The sequence below is a fragment of the Prunus mume genome, linkage group LG8 (assembly GCF_029339155.1).
Source record: "Prunus mume cultivar Tortuosa linkage group LG8, ASM2933915v1, whole genome shotgun sequence".
NCBI classification, from domain to species: Eukaryota; Viridiplantae; Streptophyta; class Magnoliopsida; order Rosales; family Rosaceae; genus Prunus; species Prunus mume.
The window spans coordinates 5,345,072-5,366,718 of record NC_142705.1 but is presented as its reverse complement, the minus strand read 5'-3'; the positions used below and the strand labels follow the sequence as shown (position 1 = coordinate 5,366,718).

The 21,647-nt window shown below is 37.1% G+C and overlaps 3 protein-coding genes and 1 long non-coding RNA gene across 6 annotated transcripts; 2 read left to right on the top strand and 2 right to left on the bottom strand.

Moving 5' to 3' along the window:
- The first annotated feature begins 1,300 nt into the window (after positions 1–1,300).
- On the top strand, positions 1,301–9,643 carry LOC103340636 (Phosphoinositide phosphatase family protein). 3 transcript variants are annotated; one of them, XM_089042465.1, is made up of 17 exons: positions 1,309–1,755; positions 1,841–2,109; positions 2,441–2,645; positions 2,729–2,894; positions 3,452–3,674; positions 4,104–4,180; positions 4,610–4,797; positions 4,872–4,969; positions 5,187–5,320; positions 5,415–5,543; positions 5,832–6,195; positions 6,433–6,554; positions 6,864–6,977; positions 7,443–7,634; positions 8,266–8,442; positions 8,627–8,738; positions 8,979–9,643. In XM_089042465.1, exons 2-17 carry the CDS (start codon positions 2,002–2,004, stop codon positions 9,096–9,098), a joined length of 2,529 nt encoding a protein of 842 aa, XP_088898591.1. In that variant the 5' UTR covers positions 1,309–1,755; positions 1,841–2,001; the 3' UTR covers positions 9,099–9,643. The 3 variants fall into 3 exon arrangements, with proteins under 3 accessions (XP_088898590.1, XP_088898591.1, XP_088898592.1); XM_089042466.1 differs by having other exon boundaries at positions 1,310–1,760; XM_089042464.1 differs by having other exon boundaries at positions 1,301–2,109.
- An 857-nt stretch (positions 9,644–10,500) lies between these two features.
- EIF3K (eukaryotic translation initiation factor 3K) lies at positions 10,501–12,423 on the bottom strand. Its single transcript, XM_008244073.3, has 8 exons — positions 12,139–12,423; positions 11,965–12,021; positions 11,814–11,864; positions 11,652–11,714; positions 11,304–11,354; positions 11,164–11,230; positions 10,958–11,040; positions 10,501–10,832 (listed from the first exon to the last, which is right to left on the bottom strand). The coding sequence occupies exons 1-8, from the start codon at positions 12,259–12,261 to the stop codon at positions 10,629–10,631; spliced, it is 699 nt and encodes a 232-aa protein (XP_008242295.1). The 5' UTR covers positions 12,262–12,423; the 3' UTR covers positions 10,501–10,628.
- A 1,224-nt stretch (positions 12,424–13,647) lies between these two features.
- On the top strand, positions 13,648–14,293 carry LOC148914561 (uncharacterized). The gene is made up of 3 exons (XR_016122624.1): positions 13,648–13,787; positions 13,925–14,034; positions 14,162–14,293. It is a non-coding gene; the product is annotated as an uncharacterized LOC148914561 (long non-coding RNA).
- On the bottom strand, positions 14,049–20,608 carry TES (ATP binding microtubule motor family protein). Its single transcript, XM_016796380.2, has 15 exons — positions 20,384–20,608; positions 19,639–19,891; positions 19,315–19,404; positions 19,130–19,230; positions 18,786–18,899; positions 18,625–18,706; positions 18,206–18,273; positions 17,829–17,888; positions 17,618–17,742; positions 17,050–17,248; positions 16,845–16,937; positions 16,341–16,430; positions 15,351–16,262; positions 14,613–14,923; positions 14,049–14,483 (listed from the first exon to the last, which is right to left on the bottom strand). Exons 2-15 carry the CDS (start codon positions 19,868–19,870, stop codon positions 14,156–14,158), a joined length of 2,805 nt encoding a protein of 934 aa, XP_016651866.1. The 5' UTR covers positions 19,871–19,891; positions 20,384–20,608; the 3' UTR covers positions 14,049–14,155.
- Positions 20,609–21,647: the final 1,039 nt, after the last annotated feature.

Below are 21,647 nucleotides of genomic sequence, written 5' to 3'. Positions count from 1 at the left end.
GTAAATTTAGCTAAACAATGAACAAAAAATATGGAAATTTCAAACTCATCTCGCTAACAGTTGAAAACTAGATGATTAATAAGACTCCTGACAGCACCAGTGCTTCAGAAATCATGGTAAAACAACATATTTTACTGTAACAGAGAACCTGAGTCACCAAAAGTAAAAGGGCCTTACCGCTCAACATTCACATGGCCAGAGAAGACCATAGCACCTCCAACATTCCACATGATCCCACAACACCCCAGTAATGAAAGATCTACCGAGATCTGACAACTCAACATCCATAAAAGCCAGTCCAAGAAGACTAGTGAAAACCCAACACAAAACTAGGGAGAAACAAAACCCAACACAAAAATGGGATGAAAAATCTTTCTGCAACATGACGGGGTAGAGAGGCGTTTGATTTAAATAGCTGAAAGGGTTGGTTCTTGGGGAAACCCCTGGAATCAAAAGGGTTGCTAAGGAGAGGGGTTACGCTGGATAAGAAGAAAGGGCAATTGATTTTGGAGGGTAACTTGTTAATTGTTCAATAGTGATTCTAGTTTATGGAGTTTATCACACTATACCTTAGGTTCATGACATATTAACAATGTTCCGCACTTATATTAGCACATCATGACGGGACTCATCATACTCGATATTTTTCATATTATATTCTAAGTTCATGACATCTCAATTACGTCACTCGTTCATATTATAATACGTTAACTTATTAGTAACACCACAAATGATAGAGTAAAATGTCACACTAAATTTTCTCTCTCCTATTGCATAACCAAAAGAAAGCATCTTTATTGTGTTATTTTAAGTCCAAATTAACCGTCCTCTAACATTGATCATGATGGTGTCTAATTAGGACTCTATTAAGTTTTTACAAAAGGTTAAAAAAAATCCAAACCTTCCACCTTTTAAAATTTACTCTACAATGGTGACATAGGAGTAATAATAAGAATGAGGCTAATGAGAAATGATAACGGGGTCAACCAGATTAATTAACTCGAATAATTGGTATTAATGTGGTTTGATAAAAGGAATTAAAATAGTAAGCAAGGTCAGCTGAAGAAATTAGCCAAGTAATTATATGAAATATATTATATAAAAAACTATATGAATAATATGTGGACTGACTGAGCGGTCACCCAAGTTGTGGCTTTGTTTGGGTCTGTGAGATCTCCTTCCCTTTCTCTCATGTCTCTTTTAGAACAACAACAACAGAAAAATAGCAAACCATACAAAATATATAAAAAATAAAAAATAAAAAAAATAACATGTTCAATAATTAGGTCTCTGTTCCTTTGTGTTGCTTGTAATTTCTTGTATAGCTAGGAGGCAGCTCTGGTCTTCCAACCCCCTTTTCTTCTCGAACCTCCCACACCTCTTTCTATTTTTCCTACAATTTTTATTTTTCGTTGTATTTATCATCTTTTTGCGCCCCAAAATTTTCTGCTTCATATTCTCCTCGTCGCTTTTCCCTTCCATATAAAGCTTCCATTTTCAAAACCTCCGCTTTCTCTCTCTGTCTCTGCGTTTTCGCTGTATAAATATCCTGAATTATACGTATATATTCCTATTAGCTACATATTTTGCGCAATTATATTATTCGATCTCGGAAAATTGATTCTCCGCCTGCTTTATTCGATTTTTTTGATTAAAGATCAGAGTTTTGAACCCCTCAATATTTACTTCCGCTGAATCATTCCCAGATTTCAATTTCTCTGGTTTTGTTAATGGGAAGAGGAGGAGCTGGAACAGGCAAGGTCAAAGTCTGCTGCTGAAGGTTTTGTTTTTGGTTTTGTTTTTGCTCGGAATTTGATTGTAAATGTTGTATTTGAAGCAGCCAAACCCCACAATTCACACATGGGGTTCATTAGGTGAATGATTTCGAATAGTTTTTCACCATAGAAGATTTGTGTGCTTCGCTTTGATTCTTCTGTGCATGCCATTCTGATAGAAACCCTGAGCCTGAGGCTCGGGGATCTAAAATTCCAAACTTCAACGATGGCGTCCTCAGAGAATGAGCCTGTGTCTCACTTGGAAGACGAACCTCGTCCTCCTCCTCCTCAACATTTCGATATGCAGAAATTCAGGCTTTACGAAACTCGATCGGTAATTTCATTCAGCTCTATTTGTTTCATATAATGAAGATCTATTTATATTCAGTCTATTGCAATTTGTTATATTCCATAAAGGATTCTTCAATATTTTGGTGGGCTGATATTGTTTTCATTGTTTAATGGCAAAGTTGGAATCGGCAATGTGTTTTCGTTGGTTTATATGAACCATTTTCTTTCGGGGAGGTTTTTGATTGAATCTAAAATTTTGTAAATTTATGATATGTTTACTTATTTTTACATTTTTATTAGTTCAGATGGTTTATTGTGCTTTGTGCGAATTGGATTATAAGAGTACCAACTTATACATTTTCTTTTCCCCGCAGAACTTTTACATGATTGGAAGGGACAAGACTAGAACTTATTGGAGAGTACTAAAGATTGACCGGTTGGATCCTTGCGAGCTTAACATTCGTGAAGATTCTACTACGTACACTGAAAGAGAATGTTCTGACCTCTTAAGGCGGATAAATGAAGGAAACAAGGCCACAGGTGGATTGAAGTTTGTCACTACTTGTTACGGAATTGTCGGTATGGGATTTTGATATCACATCTTGCGCATTTATTGCATAATCAAAATGATTTCACTGCTCATTGTCGCTTGCTTGTTTCAGGATTCATTAAATTTCTGGGGCCGTATTACATGCTTCTTATCACGAAAAGAAGACAGATAGGTGCCATCTGTGGTCACATGGTGTATGCCATCTCCAAGAGTGAAATGATCCCACTTCCAAATCCTTCTTTTCAGTCCAATATCGCTAATTCTAAAAATGAAAACAGGTCGTTAGTCCATTCCGGTTGTACATGTATTTAGTCTGCGGAAACAATGACCATTGTTTGGAAAAGTACTGTATTTTGAGAAATATTTTTTCTCATGTGGCATTCTTCTGGCTTGCTCTATTTGAACCTTTTTCGAAATTTAAAACTATATCTTATTCTTAGAACAGTTTAACTTGTTACATGTACGATTTTAAGCATAATGTCATAATATTCTATGAAGGCTTCTAGATTAGGATTAGTATATCTGTACAATTTTGATTATTGATTCTCATTTTTTTGGTTGAATTGTGGAAAGGGAAGCTGGAGAGGAGGTTTTTAAGTGAAATCACACAAATATGAGCACAAAGTTCTGAGAATTTAGTTATTACTTTCTTTCTTTTTTTCAATTTATGGTGAAACATTGTGTAACCAAGGTTCATTGTGTAAAATCTTTTCTTATCCTTTGTTAGAGTTCACGATTACATCTGCCTTTTGCTATTCTTTTTACCAAATGTTTTAATCTAAATTTTGTCTGGTTTTAGTTGTTAATACGTTCTCTATTTCATTGATGGCCTTAGATACAAGAAGCTCTTATGCACAGTGGACCTTACAAAGGACTTCTTTTTCAGCTACTCATACCATGTTATGCGTAGTCTGCAAAAGAACATGTGTAAGAATCAGACAGGACATGTCCTTTATGAAACCATGTTTGTCTGGAATGAATTCTTAACTCGGGGAATTCGGAATCACCTTCAAAATACTATTTGGACAGTTGCTTTGGTTTATGGCTTCTTTAGACAGGTGAGGTTTGAATGGTGTTTAGACAGTGTGGAAAGTAATAATTAATGCTTTATCTGGTTAGGTTAACAAAAATTTCAGGGATACTCATTAATGTTGCTCTTTTCATGTAACTAAGTTCCACCCCTCCTCCTCCCTCCTAAAGAAAAAAAGAAAGAAAGAAAGGATTTAGTACCTTACTGCCTTTTGATACAAAGGTGCTCACATCTTACGTGCATGGTTGAATTTTCGTATGTGGGTGAGTTTAACTTTGAAAGTCTGTAGAAGATTATATGTTCAAATGAATGTGCTTCAGCATTTCTTAATTTTTTTAGATCTTTACCAGCTGTTCATTTTTCAAAATTGCCAGCAAAACTTGGGTGTATGACTGTTCGTCCTCTTAAGCTTTACTATTGAATTTTTGACTGATGGCTTGATGATATTTAAATGTAGGCCACTCTCTCTATATCTGGACGTGACTTCAAACTGACCCTTATTGCAAGGCGTTCACGTCATTATGCGGGCACCAGGTGAGGGGGCATTCATACTTTGATTCTCTTATCCAATTCCATGCTTTTGACATAGATTAAGAAAATTGTATTGGCTTCCTGGTAACCTGTGTTCAAAACCAGTGGTTTCTCAAATATTTAAGGATGTTCGGGTGGTCCTTGCTTTCAAAAGAAGATTAAAGTGATGGGACAATCTTTACCCTGAATGTCAAACTTGTGATGTGATATTTTCTTCTTAGTTCTCTTGTATAACGTATGATTGCCTGAAGCTGTGTAACACAGTTCAGATTATGGCTTTTTTCTTTCTTTCTTTTTTTTCCTAATATTGTCATTATATGTGGCTGCTGTCTTGTATTTGACGTTACCTTAAGTATTAGCTTTCTAGGCTTACATGCTTATGGGCATATGTGTAGATTGTGTATGCCTCATGTGTTGCCTTTACTCTTGTAGGTATCTAAAACGTGGTGTTAATGAGAAGGGAAGAGTAGCTAATGATGTTGAGACAGAACAGATTGTCTTTGAGGATGTTCCTGAGGGCTTTCCGATGCAAATAAGTTCTGTCGTTCAGAACCGTGGCTCAATCCCTCTATTTTGGTCACAGGAAACATCACGTTTAAATATCAAACCAGATATAATATGTATGTTCTTGCATAAGCAGTATCTCTTGAGGTTATTCTGTAAATTCCTGTAACTAACTTTTTTCTCCTGCCAGTGTCAAAGAAGGACCAAAACTATGAAGCCACTAGGCTTCACTTTGAAAATCTTGTCAAGCGATATGGGAACCCCATTATCATATTGAATCTGATCAAGGTAAAGTTTCTTTAGTGACCAATTCTATGTTGATGCTGTTCATCATGTTGCTTTCTGTAACCTGCATGTCATGAAGGAAACTGAATTTGAACCTAGAATCCACCTTTTTCTCTTAAATTATTTTGACATGCTATCTTTTGGTAGCCCTCTTTGTTTATGTATTTCCTTGTTATTTATTTGTTTATGTGTTTTTTTTTATTTTATAAATAATCAACAGACTCAAGAGAAGAGGCCTCGAGAGTCCATACTTCGTGCAGAATTTGCTAATGCAATAGATTTCATTAATAAAGACTTATCTGAGGAGAACCGTCTTAAATTCCTTCACTGGGATCTGCACAAACATTCTCGGAGGTAAAGCTTGTTTTTTATTTATTTTAATAATGTGGTACTCCGGAATTTTATCTTTTCTGAAAAATGGTACCCTTGTTTCCTCCTCCCATTCCAGCAAAGCTACAAATGCTTTACTACTCTTGGGCAAGGTGGCTACATATGCCTTGACGCTAACTGGATTCTTCTATTGCCAAGTTAACCCAGCACTGAGACCTGAGGGTGTAATTAAGTGGCCTTCCTCTGGGTAAGTTGCCATCTCATTTAATGGTTTTCTAGTTTTAATAATCTTTCTTCATGCAAGTTTTTTACAAATTTTAGGTCCGACAAATTCTCTCTGAGAAACCAATTTTCTGGTTGCTGTAAAACTGAGGAATAGTTTTCAGTTTCCTGTTGGGCATGAGCTTCTATGTTCATTAGCTCGTAAAGATGTAACTAAAATGATAGCTAATAGATCTCATAACAGGTTTACTAGTGTACATTGCTTTAAAAGAATTCTGGTTGATGGAACTTTGACAATGTAAATATGGAACAGGAATTTTGAAAATGGTGACTTATCTCCCCAAGAACATAGTGCTAATGGTAATGTGGATGCTGATAACATAGAGAAGACACCTAGTGGAAGCAAAAATATTGCAAATGGTAATCATTCTGTCAAGCCATCCACATTCCAAAGTGGGGTGCTTAGGACCAATTGCATAGACTGTCTGGATCGCACAAATGTTGCTCAGTATGCATATGGCTTGGCTGCATTGGGACACCAGCTTCATTCTTTGGGAGTTGTAGACAATCCAAAGATAGACCTTGATGCTCCTTTGGCTGATGATTTGATGGGATTTTATGAAAGAATGGGCGACACACTTGCGCACCAGTATGGTGGTTCAGCTGCTCACAATAAGGTGAGGAATTTGATTTGGAATGTTTGTTTGTTCAACTGAGTCTAATAAGCTTTGGGATCTGAATGTTGACTAGAATTTGGCCTGCTTAATTTTTAGGTATACGGTCATGGACCTTACATACTAACACCTGTAGACAAATTTTTATTTTATAACTCAAAAAATAATTGGTAAATAGTGACCTTGATTCTTTAATTGTCTATGGTTCCTTGATACACTTGAAATTGAAATTCTGTATAGATATTTTCGGAGAGAAGGGGTCAATGGAGAGCAGCAACTCAGTCTCAGGAGTTCTTTAGAACTCTTCAACGGTATTACAGCAATGCTTACATGGATGCAGAGAAGCAAGATGCAATTAATGTGTAAGTTCTGCATTAAGTATTACCTGTGTCTGAATTCCAGCACGTGTATGCATGCATGCACATGTTTATATTTTTTGGTTAAATAAATCCCTATCAAGATTTCTGTTTCAAACCTCAGCTTTGTAAAAGTGTAAATTATTTCATTCGATTGTAGAAGTCCTTTTGTGGCTGTTAATAAAGGTTATATGTAAAGTTACAGTCATCTCTGTTACTGCCCACGCCAGAAATAAAACTGTTGTGCTGTAGAAGTTCCTGTCAGCTGATCCTTTCGTTGATTTATGTTGATTTTTCCTTTAATATTTTGAGCAGATTTCTGGGGCATTTTCAACCACAAGAAGGTAAACCTGCATTGTGGGAATTGGATTCAGACCAGCATTATTACTCTGGGAGGGATGAACCAAAAGATAAGGATCTAGATGGAAGGTATGTAGTAGCCTAATCAAAGTCTCAAGATTCGTCATTTCTGTCAGATAGAATAAATTACTTCGAGTCTCCATGTCATGCTGGGTGTGCATGTTGGTAACTTGGTCTATAGTTGGATAAACTTAATTTTATCATCTTTTTGTCCCATTCTATGTTTTAAGCCACATCACGGGAGCCTTCTGTTAAAAAAGCTTTTAAAATTGAAATGTCCAAGGGGAATTAATCGGCACTTTTTTGTGTGCTAACTGACGGGTGTGTCCTGTGTTGTTTCAGAGGTGCAATCTCTATGAAAAAATTACAATGAACTTTTACAAGCTTAACCTTTTCTTAACAAGAATCATAATTATTAATGAATATATGGGTTGTAACATTTGTTTGATATTTTTAGATTTTTGCTACCAATCTATGACTCATGCATATTAATTTCTGAGCCATTTGCTCAACTGATTTCCTTTTTATCTGTAGGTCCATTTTCAAAAGATCTTATTCCGACGGTAATATTCTTCATGAAAGCAGCTCACCTATGTCATCACCACATGTTAAGCCGGAGAAATTTACTAACTCTTGTATGCCAGATCCATCACAACAAGAAAGCAAGATTCTTTCAGAGTCATCACCTGATATATCAACTTCTGAGAGTGATATTGCCTATTCAAGGTTTGCCTACATCAGTCTTGTTTTGGTTCTGTAGTTTTCTTGGTAGATGTAGAAAAGGAACAGCTATGTGTTCAGTGCTTCCATTGCTGAAACGTGGTGAAGTAGAGATAAACTATCAAGTTGGCATTATTACGTAATTTATCTTAAAAATGGAAAGCAATCAAGAGAAGAAACTTGTCAAAGAGCACATGATAGAAACTAGGAAGTAAAGAAGGCAGTTTAATTTTGTAATGAATCCTTTATTCTCTCCTGTCAGTATTTACATAATACATTACAAATATGATATATTTGTTTGTGAAATGAATCCTTTTGTATTCACTCTTATAAGATAAGGCCTTTTAGTTGTCTTTATTCGAATCATGTGATTAGGTAACTTCTGTTGTTGCTTCCTTTAGCTTCAGTGAATTGAGAATATTAGTACGTCCATAATAACAAATATATACTGACATGATAATGAAGCATGTATTCCTGGTAGTGTTTATTGTTAATTTTTTAGTTGACTACTCCTTTCAAAAGTCCCTGCAATGCACATGTTTCAAACTTTTTTGAAGACAGTTTAGGATAGTTTTTGTTGTCATTTTGATGTTCCAAGACGCTGATTCAGCTTTTATGTTTCTGTGTTTGTCTGTAGGTACACTCCCTCAATGCCTCGCAGGCAACTTTTTGGAGAGTTGCAGAGATACCGGTGCCTTGAAAGTGATCATGTCTACTATTCTGAACGTGGAGATTCATACAACTTCTCAAACTTTGTTGACCTAGACTGGCTATCTTCTTCCGGGAATTCTTGTGAGGAGGAGCCATTCGAGAGGTACTTTTTAGATTGACCTTTGAATTTATTATGTTCTTATTGATCCTGGGAAAGAAGCAAATGATTGTGAATTCTTAATAGAGGATGGAAAATCCTAAAAGCCTGTTATTTCCTTCCTTTTCTTAATTGGGGATGGGGGCAGAACATTATAATTTGGCTGAGATTTGAGATGTAACGATTGCAGGTCATCAATACTGACAAACTCTCCAATTGAGGGACTATCATCGGAGAATGTTGTTAATGGAATAATGGGGGATTCTACCCCCTCTACAAGTGAATATGGATCCGGCTTGAAGGTCAGTAACCTTCCTTCCAAATGCTAGAAACATTATCACACTTAATATTTGGTGTTGGTTTTACAACAATTTATAGTTTTGGGATGAAAACCTTTTTGATTTATTAATTAGCAATAGTTAATCAACTGATTAATTCAAAGATGCAATAAAATTTGGTTCATTCGAAAATATTTTCCTTTGCTTCAACATATGACATCAAAATGTTTATATTTCCTTCTGTTGCTGCCTTTTGGTTTGTAGGGGAAGGAGCAGACAGGACCAAATTTATCCTTTAATAACGGAGAGAGTTCCAATGTTCTTGAGGAATATCCAGATAGCTTTGTGAACTGGGTCAACTATGGAGAGACACTCTGCCACTGAAGTTTGAATCATTTTTCCTCAATAATACATTTCCTGCCTTCATTTGGCTCAACCATTTCTCCAAAGATGCTGGTCCATGGATGAGAAACTATAGAGTGCATGTTAGCGATATCGGGAGCAAGGGAGAACCAAAAGCAGTGGAACCGACATTCATTGGGAGGATATCATTCCTGGAGGCAATTGTGCTGGTCCTCATGTACGATACAACATTGAGTTCGTTCGTCATGAAAATTTCAGTCGGAAGCTATACCAAAGTACAAAAGAGTAAATAGTCAACAATTAAGATTCTTTAGGAGCTCTTCCTCCATCAGTTCATGGATAATAGATTTTAATCTTGTAAATATTTTGCTCGTTGGAGCTCCACTTTAGAATTGCAGGCCATTGATTCTTTATTTTCCTTAATGTTAATTTGCGGACCCGCATAAAACTAACATTGTTGGGTAAGTGTTGCGGAGTATCCAACTGTTGTAGAACTGGTGCAGCCATTCTTGCCTTTAAGCGCTAATTTTAGGCCTTAGCCTGTACGACTTGGCGTTTGATTGAAAGACTTCATTGTGTGCTGTACTTTGAAGGCTGAAAAATGTATCCCTAAATGCAAAAATAAATTGTGTCCAAATCGGCCAAATAAAAGATTCAATATTCAAGTCAGTGTGTCCGCTCCTTTATATCTGAGTTCAATTCCCTTTTATGTACATTAGACAGTAAAAAGTAAAGGATTCATTCGAACCAATCATGGAGATTTTTCCCTTTTATGTGAGTAAAAAGTAAAGGATATTCGAACCAATCATGATTTTATTGAGATAGGTAAATCATGGAGACTGAACCCCGGGAATATCCAATCCAGCTTAGTTGAGTTAATTGTGCATCACATCAAATTTGAACACTTTGTCCAAATCCAGAAATACACGCATGACATTCTCTAATTGTTACCGCCAATTCTTGAACTGAACTGTTTCCATCCCCAACGTATAGAGAACAAAGACTACATGACTATTGAAGAAGGTAACAATTTTTACTGATTACAAATTTACCACATGGAGGTTACCAGTGGTAATTCACCACCATGGTCAATTGACCCGAAACGTTAGTGGTAGTTTGACCAAAATTTCTAAGAAAATGTCCGACGAGTTTTGAGTTGTGTGGAAAACCCCTCGATGCCAATTGCCTTGCCCCGTGACTCTGTTGGTGCAGATTACCAAGCAGAAATGCAAAGCTTTGAAACTGCCAAGAGCAGCGGTCAACCCAAACGACCAAAACAGCCGAAAGCAAGAAGAGCGTAGCGGGACAGGAGGTATAGAGATGGTTTTTTAATGAGAAAATTGATAGCCCAAATAAAATTCTACAAAAGGAATCCCGCAGGTCGCGTTTTAGTTTTCAACATAAACTCAAAAGGCAAACAGAATAAAATAAAGCTACAGATGACCAAATAATCATTGAAGTTATAGCTGCAAGTAGTCTGAGAATGCTGAAGCTCGTGCTGGAAATATGGGAAGAAAAGTCCAGCAGCAGATAAATCGGCAGAAATGATTATCAACCTAGAATGGGGAAGATACGAGCCACGTGCTCTAATGGAATGCCATCGTCTGTGCTCTTTTTCAGCTCTGGATGGTTAAATTCATTTTGAGGCAGGACAATGAGTTGACCCCTTCCATGACCTTTCTCAAGAATCCAACCGCTATTGGCTACATGGTGCTCAAGGAATTTGTCCAGGGATAAGCCTTCAATATTGATAGCCTGTATACCACAACTAAATATAAGTCTTGCAGACAGTATACAAAGCAGTTGAGGATATTTTAAGGCCTCCCAGAGTAAAAGTATTCCTAAACAAAATGTGATATGTATAAAATTGAAGCAGATACCTCAGCAAGCACAGATCGGGGAACCCTTTGGTACGTCAAGGAAAGAACATGAATTGCATAGGCTTGAATTGCATGCTCAAAACCTGCAATCAATTCTCTTGTAAGCGCATTACATACCACATAACATAAACACACAATACTGAAAATATGCTGGTAACAAAACCAGTAGCAGGACATCATCCATAACAATTCCATAAACCGTATACCTGGGACAGCTTCAACTATGTGACGATTCTTGGATGCTTCATCCCAGAATTGACTGAACCTTCCGGTCTGCAAAAGGAAGAAGTAGCTTTGTAAGCCATGCATAAGTACTGAATCCAAAGACCACAGACACCACATATACCTCCAAATAGTGAGATAGGACAATAAGTGTCTTAAACTGCTCCTCCATTTGCTGATAAAGAATTAGAGAAAACAAAAGAGGGGATTAGCTGAAAAACATTCATTGAGCAAAAAAGTTCAATAAGATTCAACATCCAAAACAATCTCAGATTTTGATAATGAAATTCATTGCAAAACATAAAGAGATGACGAAACTAATCAGAGCTGAATAACCGAGGAACTTGGATACCACTTTGTAATTTTGACACACACATACATACTGCAGAACCCATTTGAACACTTTGTCACTCATGTTAACAAAAATAATGAAATTCCAACCGGGTATGTAAGAAAATGAGAGAACTTATACCACTCTTTCTGGGATTAAGAATAGACAAAGGCCAAAATCAGGGGAGGGCATTGCCATCAGTGCCTGCACATTAATACACATACAAATAAGACAAATTTCTTACTTTTGCATTAAAAATAAAACTAAAAGAAACGTTTTACAGCAATAGGATTTAATGCAAACCTTAACCAAGATGCGGGCAACAATTTGAGTGCTCATCCGGTCCGGCTCAAACTGCACCCAGGAAAAAAAAATAGACAGATTAGTTTTGCAGTAAATTACAGAATCTAAAACACAAACCAATTTTTAAAGAAAAACCCAGTTCTCCTATTACCTGATAGATGCGAAGAAGGCAGAGATTGGCATCGAGATTATAAGTTTGTGAAGAAACCTAAAACATTGAAAAACAAATATAGGCCAGTCAATCAATCAATCAATAATTAATTCAATTAAAAACTAATTAACCCAAATATTAGCATTCATTCATCAATAAGATACAGAGACATACCTGCTCGTTAACGTAGTTTTCAAGATCGGAAAGCATGTCGGGGTTGTACGGATTCACAGCCAGCAGCTGCTCCACCGCCAACGCCACCTGCTGCTGCTGTTGTTGTGGAACCTCTCTCCCCATTGTTCCGATTTGGGTTTCTTTTCTTCTTTGTTTATTCGAATAATCTCTCTCCGTAGATTTTGTATCGTCGTCTCTCCTCAGTTTCGATAGATTGCAAGTACACAAACAAGACGGGAGCGAAAAAGGGTTTGAGGGTTTTGGTTCACTCTGGCCTATATTTTTGCGTTAACGATTACAGCCGTTTCAAATTACCTATATACCCCTTACTTCCGTTCCTTTTCTTTCTCTTTTTCCTTTCTTGGATTTTCTTTTTTGATTGGGTAAATTATAAATTCAAGGCCATGTTCACCTATATACCCCTTAATTCTTTTTTGGTTGGTAAACGAAACTTTTTTTTTTATATGGCCGAAAATGAGGGGGGAATCCACGCACATAGGTATTATGGGGGGCTTAAATTTAGGATTATTTGGGAGTGCATGAAACGTTTGTGGTCAATCCAACTAACATCTCATTCGTAAGGAACTTGCTTACTTGAAATGATGTTATTTTGATTGTATGGAACATCTGTTAATTGTTGTGCAAGCAAAATTTTATGTGTTTTCAGCTCCATTAGAGAGAAAAATACACAAACATAGAGAAAGAAAGAAAGAAAGTCCACGACATAATATAAGTAGTAATTGAGTAAGTCTTATTATTGTTTCAAACCAAAATTATTACAAATGCAACACATAATTCCTTATTTATTTTCTGCAGCAAGACCTTCGTATTGCATGCAAGTACGCCTAAGTAGCCAATACTTTAATTAATATGGTTATTTTTGGAGCAGCTCTTATAGCATCATGAATCGACGAAGCCTTTCATATAGCGCTTATCTATAATGTCAATTAAATAAAACCAAAATAAGAATATCAGTGATCGAAATATAATTTCAAACAAATGAGAGAGAGAGAGAGAGAGAGAGAGAGAGAGAGAGAGAGAGAGATTACCAGAAGACGTAGTTGTGGTGGCAATGGAGTTGGCACAATTATGTGTACAATTATGCACAACATCCGAAAGTCCGAACTTGCATTTAATCATGCACATGCCAAGGCATATTAGGTTTATTATGCATTTTGTCGCACATCGTACACCACAAGGAATAAGATGGCCATTTGGAAGGATCGGAGACATCCTCAACTTGACCAAGAGTCTTGCCATTTTGAGCCACATTGGTATAAGAAGGGTTGATATCAACTTGAGCTATTGCAAGAACAAGCATGTGCTCATCAAAACCATAGCCCTCAACACAGCATCCATTGCTCCTAACTTTTCTTTGCTTTTCTTTTTCCTTCAACTCTATCTGATTGTCGAAGTTTGTTGGTGTTGGAAGTGGAAGCTAAAGCCACAATTTATGGGGAGACCCTTAAACCCTTTGGCCACTATGGTTCTAAGCATGATTTGGAGCTAATTACATAAGCTGTAATGAAGCCTAGATTGAAGCGATACATGCATGACTATCCTTTTGAGCATCATTGAAGGTGTCTCTTTTGATTTCACGGCGATGACAAGTGAAGACCACCCACAGTTCAGTCCAAAATATTTCTCTGGTGAGCCTCAAATTTTTATTAATTGCTGGATGTAATTCAGGCGGTTTTGTATTCGTAATATATATTCTGAGCTGTGTGTATATTTGTTTTCTCATTCTAGGGATTTAAAGAGGATCCGTGTTGTATTTCTATTTCAGTTTTCAAACAAAAGAAAAACCATAGTAATATCCGAGTGTAAAAACATCCATGGTGACGGTCGCACCGGAAGATTACTCCAAGGCGCGAGGCTTTCAAGCAAGCCCTCAGGGTTGGCAATATTACTACTAAAATAACCATTTACATTCATTGAAATTGCAAATTAGTACATACATCACAATTCTTGTTCCTGGATGCACAGCTTACATAACAAAAAAATTTACACTACTGTTTTACAGATTCAAGAGATTTGATATCAAGTTCCAGCCCATCCATGTCTTCTTATCAGAAGGGTGTGCAAAATTGAGTTCAAACATCTCCTTGCTAACATGTTCACCAGATTCACAGAAGCCCACCAGCTTGGCAACAATTTCAGCACTTTCATGTACATGTTGCATGTTATGAGGATCTGTCCATAATTTGTTCACCAGTTGCAGCCTCCTCTGTTTTCCTCCTGGTGGAATCTCCCATTTCACATATAGCATTTCTCTTTCATCTGCTGTCAGTTTAGAACTCACCCTCTTAGCTAAATATTCTCTTTCTTGCTTTAGAGCCTTGATGCTGCAAAATCCATACATCCAAGCAAACATATTGTCACAAGTTCACAAATTAATAAATATATCAGCAGATTATTACAAGTACTTTTGGTTAGTCTTATAAGAGGATTAAAACTACTTGGGATGTATGTACCTAGCTGAGACTGAGCCTGCAGGTTCATCGCCTAAAAGTGCCGGACTTGCATTGCCAAGATCCGAGAAGTGTCTCTCCAGCCATTGCAATCTTCGAAGTTCCACTTCCATGTAAATCTGATCAGTAGGGTCTCCCTTGAATAACATATAAAATTGTGTGCGGTGTATAATTGAAACATGGCACAAATGCCACAGCATGACAATTTCCTTCCTCTCCTCCTCAAAAGTCAGCTGCCATGTCTCAGGAAGAGATTCGTCAATTTTATCCGGCTCATCAACTCCAGCTGGTTGATCTTCCTCCAATGCAATAACCTAAAAACCATATATACCATATAAAAAATGGTGAAATAGAGTAATGATTGTTTATCCCTTATTTTTTTCCTCCTAGCCGAATTAAGCAAAGCATTAGTTGATAGAATTATAAATATTGGGGGGACACAAATAAAATGCTCATAATTCTACTGGACCAAAAAACAAATTTTAGTTTTCAGTCCTCATGAGTTACATTGACGGACACATCTCTACTTATATTGTGAGAAGGTATAGAGGATGAAGGCAAAGTAAATGTCTGACAAAAGGAAATGAACAATTTAAGAAAAGCAAAACTAACAATCTCAAAAGCCAGAAGTTCATGTCCAATCAATATGCATGCATGTATGCTACTTGACTAGTACACCACATTGAACAATGCACAAATTTCTTGTGGTAATTCTATAGCTCTAAGGAAAATGTTTCTTACCTGGCACAGCAGAAGGTGCTTTTGGTATGAAAGCTTCGTCACCCGTTCTTTTAACTCAGTAACATAAGCTTTAATGCTCCGTATATTCTCCTCAGCAGCATTCTTGAACAACCTCTGCATTTTCTTCACATTAACTGTGTTTGAATGCTGCACAGCAGGACTTCCCTCTTTGGATGACTTATCGCTCTTTGGTGGAGTAACTTTACATCTCCCAACCACTGTGTCATCAATAGGCATAGCATCGTTGTTCTCAGGCACCTTGTTCTCAGTCTCATATTCCATCACTTTACGAGAAGGGGTCAGGGTTGAGCAAGGGGAGCGAATCAGATGCTGCATATTTGCACTATTGCTCAAGTTGAAAGGAAGGATCTTTTTCTTTTTTGACGGAGTCTTGCATTCTGAAATTTCCTCACTATTTGTAAAAGAAAACACCAGCTGGTCTATAGATTTCTGAACATTCTCAAGCTTCCTTTCTAAAGATTGAATATCTTTTGCCTGAGATTTCCATCGAATGATTTCATCTTTCAGGTTGGCCCCATCTCCAGTCACAGATTCGTCAGCAATGGATCTAACAGCTTGTATGTCTTTTATTTCGGACAGCAGCTTTGCTATAGTTTCAGCAGTTTCTTTATTTCCCAGCTGATGGGAAGCTACCTCCTTATGCAGTACTTCAAGTGCTCGATTTGCCTCATCACCAAGCTGCCTCTGTCGTTCATCGAGCTTTCGGATTTCATGCACAAGCATGGATGGGTCTGTAGAAGTAACTGATCTCCTCACCATTGCCTTCCTTTGAACTGGAGCTCTGGTCTGAGACTGTGGAGTATTGCTACTATGAATAGGAACTGTTTCATTCTCTCCAGGAAAAGAAAGACACCTGGCGACCTGAGCAGAGGGCCCAAATTGGTTCGATTCCTGAAATTTTTATATGTCAAACAATTAAGTTAATGCATGTGCATAAAAATCATAAACATACGCAAACAATACTGGTACCTTCTGCACTTTCTTTACTTTGCGTTCTGATTCAAGTTGTGACTGTGCAAGGTCTCTTTCTCGCTTTAGCTCTTCCATTTCCCTCTCCATCTGTAAAATGAAGTTTCTTTACATTTAGGAGTAATCACATAGATAAAAGAATGCCATTTATGTTCAGTTCCTTCTTTGTGGTGTGGGGGCAAGGAGGAATTATCCTTTGCCACTATTTCATATTGTCCTTTTCTGGTTGATAGAAATTATATGAGCCAAAATGATCAAGTCAATGACCATGACCTTTTAAAGGCCTTCCCATAAACTGAATAGTATCCTTCGCCACTATTTCGTATTGTCCTTTTCTGTTCGATAGAAATTATATGAGAAAATATGACTTTGAATTCAAGTCAATGACCAAGACCTTTATAAAGGCCTTCCCATCAATTGAACAGTATCTCTAGGACTCAAGGTTGACTAGCATCCTGCATATTTGATGAACATAGAAAAACCTTGTATTTCTAAGTACCATACCTGTTTGATTTTCAAGTCCTTTTCTTCTAGTATAGACATAAAATAGGAAGGCCCAGGACTTCGTTGCTCTGCTTCAAGTCTGGCTATTTCCTTCTGCAAATTATGTATATGAGGTAAGGCTGGTTTCATCTTAAACCCATTTACAATAAATGAATAATGAGGTTCCACAATCTAGAAGAGAAGGAATTGCTGTTAATTCTTGTACCATGTTTATTTTCGCAGTATTAGTGACTTCCTTGGCACTAGTTGCAAATGAGAGCGTGTTCCTTGTTTGCTCTACATGACTTAAGGCTGGGCTTATGGTGCATATAATGGCTGTCCGAGCATTTCCCCCAAGTGAAGACTGCAGTATTCGTGTAAGTTTTGAATCCCTGTATGGTATGTGACCACATCTTTTCACACCACTGCAAAAAAAAAAAAAAAAAAAAAAAAACTTGTGAGACAATCAATCGCATGCACTTACATGTTCAACAAATTACAAAGCCTTGAAAGTCTCCACAATTGTCCTCAAAAAGTAATTTTCATTTTGAGATGCCACTGATGAGCAGGGACTTTCGTGCTCACAGATGAGTATCATATCATGACTTTGTGTGTGTGTGTGTGTGTGTGTAAATTGGAGCTTTCCTTGCTAAAATGACAATAAGTAAATTTCTATAACTTTTTTGGCCTGCAAATCAAAGCGCAGGGTTAGGATTAGTTGAACTTCGAAGTATAGCTCTATAGGAACAAAAACTACAGAGTTTCTAAGCTAGGAACATTTGGCACTTGCTTACCTTAGCTTCCTGATGACGGTTGTGAGTGTCAACAAGCTACGGTTAATGTGACTACCTTCCTTCAATCTTGTACCATCTGCATTTGTTTGGGAGGCACGTTCACTTCCAGCAAGGTCCACAAGATTCTGCAGAATTCCAGAATTCTATTCAAATTCTAGTGAAGAAAACTGCATTTGTTCAATACCAAAAACCTGAGTGTGACTAAACATACCAAACTGGCTCCAAATGACTTCACAGACCCTGAACTCTCCCGGAGGCTGCTTTCGATGGTCTGAAAAGAAAAAGAAAAAAAGGAATCATTAATTCTATCCTTATTCATGGACCAGTCAAAATGCTTACATGCATGCTGGCTCATGTCTGCAACCTACGACATTAATTATGCAGAGGAAAAATGATAAAGCTATCTACATGCCTGCAACAATTGAACATTGCAATCCTACATTCCAACTCAAGGAAGGAAAATTCGAGAATAAAGGAGGATGTGACAAGTTCATAATGCAGTCTTCATACAAGCTCAATATTATAGTTTACCATTCATAGAACATTTATTTTAAGAAAGAAAATCTAAGCAAAAGTTCATCAGTATACCAGCCTGATTATCTGGTGCGATCTTGAGCTTTTATCATTTAGGGCAGTTTCTCCCACTTGCCTTTGAGCTGCAAAGACAACTTTTGCAATTAAAAGATCATACAAAACAGAGAAGATGATACAAGGATCATCTTACCCAGTGCAGGAAGTTTTTTACATTTTGTCACCAATTCTGATTCATGTGGTAAATATAAAAAAGCATAGATGCTATGTTAAATCATGGAATACAAGACTTAATAATTGTACAAGAGATATGAAAATGGGAAAATATGTTCACTGGATGATAAGAATCTGATAGATACAACACATTTATTTATTGGAACAACAATACTACAATAGTAAAGCCTGAATTCCAAGAGTCACCTCATATGTTGGCCAAACACCTTACAATTTTCAATGAACTTAAATTAACAGATTACCTTCACATGTTTCAATTAATTGCCTTAAATGTTGGCCATCCTGAACAATTTGTTCATGTGTTTTGTCCACAATGGTCCCTTTCTACATTCAAAAAGGGCATGAAAAGTTAACATGAAAAAGAATCTATTTGATCTTCATTAGGAAAATTTATAGTAAGTACCTCAGCGTCATCCAAAAGCCGCAGTGAAGTAGATTTGCGTTTCAGAAGGTCAACAACAGTTTCATTGTAGATCTCCAAAGCAGAAAATTTCAAAACAAAGTCCCTCTCTGGCGTCTATGAGATAAAAAAGATAGCAACAAAGGCATAAGTACTAAAAGGTTATAGGAATTTCCATGCATTTATATTGGTAAATGTTCAACATGATTCATCTTGAAGTAATTTGTCATGTACGCAGTGTTTTTTCGTACTACTTTCCCATGATCCTAAAACTTTGCCCTTGCAATATGAAGAGGATTCCAATTCCAAAAACCATATAAAACATATTGGTATGAACAATGACTTACATTCTTGATGTGTTCAAAGATGTCTTTCACGGCATGTTCAGTGATTCCTCTCATGGTAAATGTCTTACCACTACTAGTCTGCCCATATGCAAAAATTGTGGCTGCCAGAAAAATAATGTGGAAATGTTGGAACTGGCAAAAGACCTTTTGGCACATTATGAAACGGATCTAAATCTACAAGTTACCATTCATTCCTGTAAGTGCAGATAAAGCAACATCCTTGGCTCCTTCTTCATAGACCTTCTGAGTTGAGCACATTGGGCCAAAAACCTTATCTGGCACATGCAAACAACAACAAAACCAATTATTTGAGTAAAAACAACTCTGCTCAGAGAGTAACCCCCCTAAAGAAAAAACAAAAAGTACTTTCTTAAGGAAAACGAAAACATTACAACAGTTGTATTTCAAAATATTGTCACAAATCCAAACTTCTATGCTGTTGTCAAAGGTAACATAATAAGACCGGTGAAAGCACAAGAAGAATATAAAACTTTTGATGTAAGCCATACCAAAGGTGTATGGGTTTGCAGGCCGCTCATGATTTGGATTCTTGAAAACAATAGTGTGCTCATCCAGGCAGTCCCAAGCGATAAGATCGTACATTGCTTGCTCTCTCCGGTTAAGCGGCCTCAAACGAACAGTGACTAAAATTTTCTCCTCATGAACTTTTGAACCACCCGGAGTGGAATAAAGGTTCCTTCGGATTTTAGACAATGGTGTTGCCGGTGTCCCAGGCATCATCTTCACTTACTAGCCTCAACTCTACAATACCAAACATTTTATATCTTAGTGGATAGCTCTAAGCACAAGACGTCCCCATCAAAGTAATTCATTTATTGTGCAACTTAAGTTATCAGGTGCAGAACACTCTGATTTCAGTAACAATAAAAATTTCAAGGATCTCATCTGGTTCTTGATAGAAACTAAACTAATTCTTGGATTGCAAAACTTAGCAGAAACAAATTGGGGAGAAGGAAACCCTAGCTTCAGGAACAAATCAAGCATTGGCATACAGAATCGCGTTCACATCCTAATCTAAAACCTAAAACACTAAACCGAAACTGTCAGACTTGTTTCGAATTCTTGAACTGAAAAGTAAAAACTACTTTTCAAAAACAAAAACAAAATTTGAAAAGAAATCAGTGCATTCTACATCAAGCTTCAAGAATCTATAGCACTGAGATCGTCAGAAACAAAAACAACAACAACAACAACAACAACAAAAGAGAGCCCTAGAAAGAAATAAATGCTTACAGTAAAAATGGAGTTCTTGAAGATTGAGAGATAAACAGTTGTTGAAGTCCAAAGTGCCAGTGAAGAAGGAGACTGTATTATCGAAATGCTAAGAGGTCTGTGACTTTGCCGTCAAGTTCAGAGGGGAGAGAGAGAGAGAGAGAGAGAGAGAGAGAAGCGGAGATGGCAGAGTAACGGCTATTTGAGCACTTCTGTTATTAATTTGGTTATTTTTTCCGTTTGCTTAGGCGCACCTGAGAGAAAAGGCAATAGATATTCATTTCCCTTTTTTTGAATTTCTGGCGCCTGAGGTTGCCGCACACGCGTCACACTTGCACTGGTCACGTTCTGAGTTTCAACTTTCAACGGAAAACGGGTCATTAATGCCAAAACGTGCGGCTCCAAGATACGGGCCAAACCCGAAAAATAAAATACCGGCCAAGCCCGAAGAACATTAGAAATCGGGCCCAAACAGAAACAAAGCCCAAAAGAAAGGGCCGGCGTGTAAAGAAAAGTCAAAGCTCCCGTCAAATCTGAAAGTAACTTTAGATCCAAGCCAACCAAAGCGCAAGGAAAATTCTAAAAAAAGAAATGTGCAACGAGTCAAATTTTCTGAACCTCTTTCTGGTTGAACAGCTCCATTTTGTTAGGATTGTTTGTTGGTGCGGCAACTAGAAAGACTACAAACTATGGGTCATTATATATGTCACTTGTAATTCTATGATCAAAAGAGGGAAAAAAAAAACATAGAGACGTCAAATCGAAGATAAATGAATCGAAGATAAACGAATTAGGGCCTTAATTATGGGAGTCGTAATATTCTTATTTTTGTCAATGAATCATTGAACAATATGACACTACCATTTCGTGTTTTACCAAGTTTACCATACATACGTTCTAGTTTATTTCAAACAACTAATCACGTGATGAGCACGTTATAGTGCGTATAATGCAGTTTTTGAATTCTCTGCAACTTATGGGAGCTGAAACCACCAGCGACCGAACAAATACAATGAGCCGGTATGTTGAATGTGAAGCTTGCTTTTCTTCTGACTGCCAAACCAAACAAACACATGCATGCTGCATCTGGATATCTGACAAATTTGACAGAAAAGGACGGCATGCAGAGCCTTTTTCTCTTCCCCTGATATCTATTTTCCTTCATTTTTCTACGCCCCACTTGAAGAAAGGTCCGACCACTTTCACTTTGGATTTAACCTGGCCATACTTTTCCTTGGGATATAATTATAATCCTAATGAAACAATAAAAATGATTATGTTATTA